General features: G+C 40.0%; 1 protein-coding gene across 1 annotated transcript; it reads right to left on the minus strand.

Moving 5' to 3' along the window:
* Positions 1-904: 904 nt before the first annotated feature.
* Positions 905-10,209, minus strand: LOC140943166 (uncharacterized). Its single transcript, XM_073392228.1, has 6 exons — positions 10,079-10,209; positions 9,868-9,932; positions 7,548-7,658; positions 6,017-6,351; positions 3,027-3,420; positions 905-2,609 (listed from the first exon to the last, which is right to left on the minus strand). The coding sequence occupies exons 1-6, from the start codon at positions 10,182-10,184 to the stop codon at positions 2,322-2,324; spliced, it is 1,299 nt and encodes a 432-aa protein (XP_073248329.1). The 5' UTR covers positions 10,185-10,209; the 3' UTR covers positions 905-2,321.
* Positions 10,210-10,453: the final 244 nt, after the last annotated feature.

The raw sequence follows: 10,453 nt of genomic DNA on the forward strand, positions 1-10,453 counted from the left end.
CATCTTCGATCATTTTCAGTTTCACATCAACAGAGACATTGGAAAATCGTCGCCGTGAATCGAGGCCAGGTGAGTAACAAAAAATAAACTTTTTTGGCATACTTCCTTACACATGAGAGCGAGAAAGATATCCATGACTTCCTACACTCCACATTCCCTCTAATTAGGACATCATCAAAGACCTCAAAGGTGGGTGCTTAAAAGTAACATGGACGGAAGGAAAAACCGGCGCACGAGGAACAACGCGTGTCTCCCTCTCGCGCCCCTTCTTTTATTACTTTCAAGTGTTGCTACGCAGGCTAAGATCTGCGTCCGGCCCGCTTTCAGCTACTCTTTATGAGGATACTCGATTTCCCTTCCTTACCCCACCCCCTGGAATAACATATTTCAATACAAATTTTAGCCTAAGAAAACAGTATAGTATTCTGCCCTGGGTATTATTATTCATGAAATGTAAATAAGGTATGGCAAGAGCCATAATGGGTAGGGCTCTTGGGTATGGGGAATCGCTCTGGCTTGGGAGAAGCCCAAACCGGACGAAGAGTTTGGATGATGCATTCCAAAAAACCGGATTCCTCGTGGGATGGGAGGGCGGGTCGCTAGAACTAATCTAAACGGCGGCCTAGAGTAAAGTGCAAGGGGTGGGCCAACGTGGGCATTCTATTAATATATGCAAATGACTTTGCATTTGCATAGCCGACATTTTCAGCGAGTGCCAAAATTCCATACTGATGACGCGTTACTACCCAGTCTAATTGGTCGTGCCGCGTAGGAAATCGGTGACACCAGTGGCGTCACGAAATGTTGGCTGTTTTCTTGGGTTATACACCTTCCTTCAGTCATCAAATTCTCGCCCTTTTTACCTTCCGTTTTTCGGTACGACCTGCATTATAGAGCCAGCACATTGAATTGCAATGATTCTTTATTTCTAAGAGAGACAACTAGATGCCAGCATGTAATGGAACGAAGAATTAAACTTAAATTATTCAAGCATGTAACAACAAAACGAAGAAAGAGTTTTCCACAGTGATTTTCGACAAAGCATTTGCAATCTAAAAAAGACAGAAAACTCAAAATCTATTTAATTTTAATTGATTAGCCAAACCATCCAAGTTCTGACAACACTTATGGCGTGCATGTAAAAACTCACCCATAATGACAAGGGTCATAAGTGGGAGATGTCTTGGAAATAAAGTTAAGGGATACTTGTTACTACAAAAGTTTCCTTCAAAATGAAAAAAATTGAAAAGTGTCATTTTTCGTTTTCAGGAGTGCAAAGGCAAGCGCGAACCGAGCGAGGAGCGAATCGGGGGAGGTTTATGTTTCGCGCTTTCCCACGACGGCGCGTGTCTCGTATCCTCCTCGCTCGTCTGAAAAACACGAGAAAATAATGCATGTTCTTCAGGCTAAGGACACTGCGAAGATAGACATTAATTAAAACTACAATTTTTGTCAAGAGTGCAATGAGACAATGACCTGACTTTGCAGTAATCATTTCCGATTTTGATCACTCTTTTCTAGAACTAATTTTTAATCAGGAAGAAAGATTAAATGACCACCTGGTCGGAAAAAAAACTTTAGCTGAAGTAACTTCTCATTTTAAACTGCCTGCAGTTTTATAACCATTTTATATAATTTCTACTAAGAGTAAGTGCAATTTCCTCTAAAGCCAAAACAAAAAACGATTTAGAGGTCAGTAACTGAACCCTCGCTCATACACAAGCATCAAAACTTGAAATCGAGATGAATCATAGGACACGAAAGGGCAGGCGAAAATCCCTTTTTGCGGTCTAATGTTCACCGACCTTTCAAGGCGCACGCATTTATAAAAGTACTAAATTCTTCGTCTAAGAATGAAATTGGTTTCTTACTGGTTGCATTTCTGTTACATTTAAGGATGCTGGCCGGATCTCAGTCTCAAAGAACGTACTTACGTGAACTATAAACTTGTTTACATTTATAAAATTACATTAAATAGAGCTAAAAGAAAACGCAACGATTACAAGACTGCATCGTACAATTGAAACGGCTGGTCGCAGATTATTCGTTGAGGGCGAAGCGCGGATATGTCGATATGTCACGGAAAACGCTGCAAAGGGGCAAGGCAAGCCGGTCCGTTTTTTTACGCCAACTTTCACATTTTTTACAACATATCCTTAAATCTATAGAAAACTTGCTATAATACCAACTTGGGGTTTCACTCGCATTGTTGCGCTTTTCGACTGTCTCTTAAGTCACTTTTCGTGCTACTGAATTATCTTAAAATGACCATACATAACAAGCCGAAACTGGAACAAAGTTTCTTTTCTATTCCGTGCAATTTAATGCTTGTCAATGACCTCCCGTTTCAAACAGTCCGCAAGAGCTCTGCGCATGGCTAACTTGTTCGCATCCTCCTGGCTGCTTTTTGACGGCGGAGAATCAACTTGCTCGCCAGCGGTGACTCGACGAGCTGTATGAGCGGACGTCGGCCGAGCCTTCGACTCCTGTTCGGTATACTTCGTCAAGCTTTTCTCGCGTTCCTGTCTTTTTAATGCAAGGAGTTTGTCTCGTTGCTGCTTTAGGTACTCAGAGCGTCTTTTCATCTCTTCAGGAGTTATTTCTTGCTTCTACGAGGAAACATCAAAGAACAAAACTTTTAGACAACAATAGATGGGTTGTAAGAGTTTTCTCAGAAAGAGAAAACCAACTTTATAGTCTTCATAGTCAAACCTAGAAAATCCAATTCACCAATCACAACTCAAAGCAAACAAACGTAGCCTACGAACAGCGCGGGAAAATGCAATCAACCAATCACAACTCAAAGCAAATAAATGCAGCCCACGGCAAGCGCGAGAAAATCCAATCAACCAATCACAAAAATAGACGGCCAAAAGCGCGGGAAAAATCGTGCAAGCATGTCATTTATGGAATGCGAAGAAGATAGTTGGGTTCGCCAAGACCTTTTCTTCAATAAAAATGCGCTTCAACAATACAGTCTGATACACAGGCTTAACAGCTACTTGTCTTAATAATCGTCATTCTACCTGAACTGGCTTGGCTGTGCTACTAGCAGCATCCTCCTTAGCACTTTGCAGCCATCCTGCAGCTGCATCAGCCGGCGTATCTGCTGCTTTCTTCGGTTTCCCTGACAAAGGTGGTAACCCTGTAGTCTGGGGTTTTTCCAAACGTTTGGTATCCTGTGCAGGAGATTTTGTGCTTGAAGGGGATGGCTTCGGGACTGGTTTACTCTCCACAGGGGAGGTCTTGGCTGCTTGTTTGCTTTCGACAACAGGAGGTTTAGCAGAAGGTTGGACAGTCGACTGCTTAACTTCATCACGTAATTTTTCGGCTTCAGCTGCTTGCTGTTTCTGCGCTTCTAGTGAAATTTGAAGAGCTTTTTCTAATTCTTCATGTTCTTTTTTTGCTATTTCCTTTAGCCTAAAAAGGAAGAAAAATAAGAAAAGGTCACATGCCCACATACAGACCACATTTAATTGAACTGCCGCTCTTTCACTTGCTCAAAGCTGTGTCTTCCTTTCTGTATGGTATGCAACACTATCCTAAGTTCAGAAGGCACACTAGCATACTAATAAGCCAAGACCTACCTGAACATCTGAATGTAGACTGCAAACAGTCCCTCATTTCTTCAGGGATGGTTGAGCGAGCGAAATACGCGAGTGCGTGAAAATCGCCACGCGCAAGGAGAAGTGGAAGGAAAGTTTTCTCCCTTCCCTCCGAAGGTCGCCTTGCTCGCGGGTGGCGATTTTCACGCGCGCTCACGTGTTTCGCTAGCTATACTATCCCAGAGGGAAACGAGGGAATACTCACAATCTAATCTGAGTGGGGAAAGTGCATCTGCAGCGATTTTGTTACCTCTACTTCCTGCATCCTTGACGCATAAAAATCCCCAAAGATGCAAAGTAATTCATGGCATGCGTCCCTAACACCCCTAACACCTGGCTCATGAATAATATTGAATATGCCTGAGATAGCGGAAAGATTGTTTAAGGTAGGCAAGGCCTTTTTACTGTTCTTCAAGGTTAAGGTTTGAAAGAATTGAAGATAGTAGAGGGGCAAGCGATAGAAAACATATCTAATCTTGCCCAAGACAACAAAGTGACATATGACTTAAGAAAGAACAGAGTACCATGACAGCAAGAGTACTTCTTTACTACCCATGTTCTCATAATGAACAATCACATCAAGTAAATAGAAAGAATGATGAAAGGCCACTGAGCACCTTGTACTTTCTTCGGTGATCACCTTCTCCGGGACTGGAAAGTTTAAAGATTTTCTGAAGGAATTAAGAGCGAGATGTGACGTGAAACAATAAGAAATAGCAATCATTAATGATGAACATTTTTGTGTGGTTAAGCGCACTGACAAAGTCACGGAATTTTTACTAATAAAAATGAATTAATGAAAAAAGTCTGTCAGCAGCCTGTGTAATAGTCATTTTTGTTTTCTTCTAGTGAAGCGGGAGAAGGGTGAGGACGCAAGAGGGGGACAATAGCATAGGCGGGGTGGGAGAGGTGGAGGAAGAAAGAAAACGCCTGCTGCCGACCAACAGAGAAATCAATAGATTCAAGAGATTAGCTGAAGAACAGTCTTATCACCTGGAATGTTCACCATCTGTGACTACACTTTCCAGTCTTTGGGAGGACAGAAGTTGGCTAGGAAAGCAGGTTAAGAAACAAAATTATTTGGTTGTTTAAAGGAGATATGTTGAAATATATATTAGTCCGGGTGGTTGTTATTGTTGACTATTCATTTTACTATTCATCAGCATATGTTAGTCAAGTGAGAGAAGTATGGGGACCCGAAAGGGGGAGCAAAAGAATAAGCGAGGTGGGAGGGCTGGGAAAGAAAGAAAATGCTTGCTGCTGACCACAAACAGATGATGACAAACAGAATGCCTATTTCAATAATAAACCAGAGTTAGGAAAAGAATAAACAGATAGAAGAGACTAACTGAGGAAGAGAGTCTTATCACCTGGAACATTCACCATTGTCTGTGACGACACTTTCTGGTCTTTGGGAGGCCAGCGGAGGTTGGCTAGAGCAGGTTAAGATTAGAACAACAGTATTATAATAACAAGGTTATGCGGTTGTTCCGAGGAGAAATGTTGAAATATATTCAAGTCCGGATGGTTATCATTGTTGACTATTCATCATCAGCATATGTGCATTTAGAGTACAGCAGGGATGGTTGGATTGTGTACTGTGAACCTACAGCAGGGATAAGTCATTTGGTAAAGACTGGACTGGACTGGACTGGACTGCAGAGTGGAAGGTCAAAGTAGTCAGATGAAGATGCTTACACATATACTGGTTTTGTTTGCACTGTAAATGGCTAGAGCTTCAGGGAAGACCGTGTAGAAATGGCAGTCCTGTCTTCAACAGGGGCCAACATGATCTGTTAACCTATTGCGGAGATTCCAACCCTCCCATTTTGGCAGGAAATCTCCTGTTTTTGCTTAATATTATGCGCGTTTTGGAAACTCTTCCATTTCTCTGCTTAACGAGTCTTTTTAGCACGCATTGCCCCTTTCTGCCACTGGTTTCTCAGCCATTTTTACCCTTTTGTCATCTGATCACGAGCCTCCATAATTTTTGGTGCAGTATTTCCATTGACTGTGATCTCAAAATGCAGGAAATGGCATCTTGAAAGCACATCCCTTAAAATTTTTCCCTGGAGAGCATGCTGCCAGTTCCCCTAGAGGCTCACACCTTCAGGACTTGTGGGAGCTGCTCTGCCGCTCCTAAGACCTCCCTTTGTTAGTTGACAGGGATGGAATCTCTACTGTAACTGTCCTCAAAAGGCTTTCAGTGTTAAACATACTTAGTTTTGTTCTGCGAAACTTACCTTGCTGGTTATCTTATTAAGTTACAAATCTAGTTTGCCAAATTCAGCCATATCTCCTCGCTCCTTACTGCCAAAGTAAAATACGTTTTAGGCAGAGAGTGAGGAAAGACGGCTGTATACTTCCTGTATTAACATTCACAGGCTATGACAACTTCCTCTAACCATTACCTCTCACTTTCCTCTTTGGACTCTGCTAATGTTTTCTCAAATTCCTGTTCTGCTTTTCCTTTACCACCCTTCTGTGATTCATACTCTTCCTTAGACCTTCTCAATACCTCCTGCATTATAGCATCCTCATCAATGATAGGAGCAGGGGGGGAACCAGGGGTTGAAGCTGCACTGGGTGGGGTGGGGACAGGTCCAGGCACTGGCATAGGCATTGGGACATTGTGAATGTGTTGAATAATTTGCAAGGCTTGTAGCTGCAGCTCAATATTCTTCTGAATCATTAATTGTTTAAACACCTCATAATCCTCTGCAGCCCACAGCTGGTCAAAGACATCCTTTATACACGTCAAAAGAAAGAAGAAATGTTAACTGAAACAGTGTTGTGAGAAAGTTTTGAAGTAGACTGCTAAGTTGTCAAAGTAAGTGGCCAGTCCAGGGATATCTTATTTAAAAAACGCCACCAGTAAAGAAATGCCAAGCAGAGTAGCCGGCCAATACTAACCAAGTAGACAGCGATTTTCGCTGGCAGCCAGCTACTCAGTTTTGACAACCCTGATTGAAGTAAACCACGCGAATGCCTACATGAATGTTTTCTGAATACATGATTGGTCACAAGATTCATGTTAAATACATTGGAATACTAACGTAACAAATGGAGGGTCACAGAATTCTGGTTCTATTATGGAGGTCAGGTCATGAATATAGAACTTTTCTGCATTCTGCCTTACTGTCAAACTTTCAATATTAGAACGTTGAACACCACAAACATTTATTACATGTATGTTATGACCAGTTACAATACAAAGATAAGGGCAAGTGGCCAAGCTATTACTGTTGCTGCTGGCACTTTAGTTTTCCCACACTCAATTGGCTCTTCACATACCAGAAATATTTCTTGTGTTCACAGCATTGTGAGTTTCACAGTAAGAGAGCGGAATAAAATGAACGAGGTTGAGGCCATAGTGGAAAATCTGACATGAATTTGTTGATCATTGTATTTTGTCAATCCAAGCCTCAGGTTGGTACCTTGTTTGTTCCCTGCACAAAGGCAGGAAAGTCCATTTTAAAATTTAAAAGGGTTTCAAGATATGAAAATGATAAATGTTTTGTCTGGCCTTAAAAGATTATGGCCAAATTATATACAGGTGATAACTACCAGTATATTATATTTAAGAGCTGCTTTAATTCATTAATTAATAATTTCCTTGCGTAAAACAACCAGGAGCCTCTCGATGTTCCTCCTCCACCACATGCACAAAATCCAACGTTCACTTTCAATATTTTACAAAAGTGCATAGCAAAGAAAAGAGAATTTTCAACAAGTTTTCTGAGGCCCTGAAAGAAAAATGTTTATACTCCAGGAGTTCACCAAAAAGTTCCAAGAATAGTATAAATCCTGATTAATTAGTGTAGAAGCAACTCTTTCCACTAAACTTCCTTCTTTGAAAAATTTCATTCATGACCTGTTTTTTAGTTCTTTAGAAGTTATTCCTGCAGGATTTTTCCAGGGATTCTGGATGAATGAACCTACCCTATGCATTCTACTGAACTGTGGACTTCCACTTCCTTCTTTACATGCATTCATAAACTGTTCCGCAGTTATTCCAACATCTTTCAAAAAGCTTGCCAATAACTTATCCACCTTAAACAACAAAACAATAAGTTGGATGTTCAGGCAGTCCTCATTAAGACAAGTGTATAACAGAATTATGTCATTTTTACAGTGGAAACCCAATTTCTAGCGCAGGACATATAACATAACATAACATAACAACTTTATTTAAGTGTCAAATGTATTTAGCTATATAAAAATTAATATAAGATAGCTAATTGGGTACACTAATCTAAAAATACATAATAATTCATAATAATACATATTAATATCCTAAAAATCTTAAAATCATAAAATTGGGATCTGCAAAGGTCACAACAAATAACAGTCACAGTTATTTTCTAAAATACCAGAAACATCTAAATTTCTGATAGCGTTCTTGAAAGACTGAAGACTGGTGATTGCTTGACCTTGTTGGGTAGTCTTTTCCATAGTACAGGTCCAAAGTAACGAATTGAATGTTTGTCATATAAGGTGAGGGCGAGATGAATATTTAAAAGACACTCTCGCTCTCCCAGTAACCTGTTGCTGAAACTTTCTAACCTGCAGCAGCCATGCAGGCCTAACAACCCTATCTTTCATTCGGTCCCAGCAAATGCTACTAGAGCGGTTTTCATTTGAGTGTCGAAAAGTAATTGGTTTTGCACTTTCTACACGATGCGATTGGCTTAAAAGATTCGCGCCACCTTTTCATCCAATCAGAAGTAAAACCAAAGCCAATTGTGACGCGCTCGCATGCATTTTCCCGCGCTTTGCGTCAGCCACATGTAATTACTGCGAGTTTTGATTGGTTCAATGTATTGTCTGTGTCCTATGTGATTGGTCAGAGTAATTACTTTGGTTTTGGTTTTACGACACTCAAACGAAAACCACTCTAACCCATTTGACAACTTGTTAACATTAAAACATGTTAGCCCCAGGGTTTTCAATAACAGCCGGTGGCTGACAAAATTTGCCGCCTATTTCATGGGCACTCGCCACCTACTTTTCTTTGGAAATTACCCCAGAGTATTCATGTGTCATGTGTTGTCATTGAATAAAAAGGCTAAAATCTAATGATGTCTGTGTTATGTTCAAACAGTCTAAGAAACAAGCAGAACCCAGCAACCCCTGGCACCTTAAATTCTACTCTTACCCAACAAGAAAGTCTTCAGTTTTTTTTACATCAGAAATTAAAAAAAAAAAGACTTTATAAGGGTACACAATTACTGGTAAACGACTGAGAAGTTTTTATTGTGGGCCCCAAAGTTAAGAAACCCAACTGGCTGGTGGTATGCCAGTTGCCTAATTTACAACGGTGACTGAGGAGTTGAACTCGTGTCTACCGAGAACAAATCCAGCTAGTAGTTAAGGCAGGTATTGAACACAGAGCCTCCAGATTATAATTCCAGCACTCTGACAACTCCGCCACCCTGCCTCCTCACAGACTGGCACCCTGAATTTAACAGATTCAGGGCAATGGGCTTCCTACCTTGTTTCTTAGAGCACAGCTCTGTGTGAGTGTGTGGGTGCAGAGGGTGGGGGAACCCACCCAAATCATGTAATGTAAACAAAACAGGGGAGAAAGAGAGAGATGCCCTCAAACACCGGAAGGCAAAAGTTCACCAATATTTGGTGCAAAGTGTAAAATTACATGGACCATTCTAACCAAACAATATGGAGCCATCCTAAAAATATCCTTGAAACATTGTGCAGAACCAAGAATATATTTTCAAAGTTTTTTTACAGGAAGATAGCCATGTATGGGTGTTTTGCTCTCTTTTATCATTTTCTCTTGCAATCATCAAAGAAAATTACTGGCTCATTAGGGATTTTGGGATTTTAGATATATAGCTAGTATATTTCATATTTTGAATTTAATTAATTTAAACTTCTCCTTCAAAGGGCAATGAAGATCTGCCTACTGAAAGTTTAATACAAAAAAAAAAATAAATAAAAAAAACATGAATTTATTCATGGGCGGAAACTAATAAGATACATATCAGTTTTTAAATCATTCATGTTTGGAATATTGCAGTGAGTGTCCCACCAGTATCTCTTTTATATCATTTCAAAATCATGAAAAATTAACTGGGAGCAATTTACAGAATTCTGTTTTGTAACATCTGTAAAACGACTCCACAAATTAAATACAAGCGACAAACACTTGAAAAAGCTTAAAATATTTGAAGTCTCGAGATTATTTCCAAATAGCAAATCTTGAGCAAACAGTAGGAGCAAAAAAATAAAGTTTTCTTACCATGTCCTTGTATGATTTATGTATTTTTTTATATTCCTCATGATTTTCTCCATCTGGATCAAAAACTGTCAAAGCATTCAAAGAAGAAATCATAATAAACAGATTCGAAGAATACAAAATGACTGCATTTCGCCGAATTTTATAATCAACAATATCAACAAAAACCCAGGGAATAAAATTTCCCAAAATGAATGGGGAAACTGCAGCATACCTAAAGAATTATGTTCTATAAAAGTGCGAACCGGAAAATTCCATATCGGGGAGGTTAAATAGCCGATAACGGCATCAAAGATAAATTCTCTCTCGCTGGCAGACATCTTCCGTTTAGCTTTTGCTCTCGGCAACTGCCTCTTTATGGTGGAGCCAACAGCTTCTTTCAGGGGAGGAGAGGTGAAGGTTTTAACTAACTTTTCAGAGTTTTGGAAAAGGTCCTGTTAAGTCAGTTAATTAACCAATTTTCATCATTTCTAAGCCCTGGAATTTTTTTATTTAAAAAAGAGAATAAAAGTTATTGTTGGAACTTAAGTTTAGCCAGCAGTAATTGTAGAAAGTCCCTAACTAGTTTTACCCTCCCTCCCCTCCCCTA

This window comes from Porites lutea, chromosome 7 (assembly GCF_958299795.1).
Source record: "Porites lutea chromosome 7, jaPorLute2.1, whole genome shotgun sequence".
NCBI classification, from domain to species: domain Eukaryota; kingdom Metazoa; phylum Cnidaria; class Anthozoa; order Scleractinia; family Poritidae; genus Porites; species Porites lutea.

Excerpts from the sequence above, each read along its gene's own strand:
- LOC140943166 (XM_073392228.1), bottom strand. The coding sequence starts at position 10,184 with ATGTCTGCCAGCGAGAGAGAATTTATCTTTGATGCCGTTATCGGCTAT. Across the intron at positions 9,933-10,078 it reads TATAGAACATAATTCTTTAG|TTTTTGATCCAGATGGAGAA; the intron begins GTATGCTGCAGT and ends ATGCTTTGACAG. Across the intron at positions 2,610-3,026 it reads GCACAGCCAAGCCAGTTCAG|AAGCAAGAAATAACTCCTGA; the intron begins GTAGAATGACGA and ends GTTTCCTCGTAG.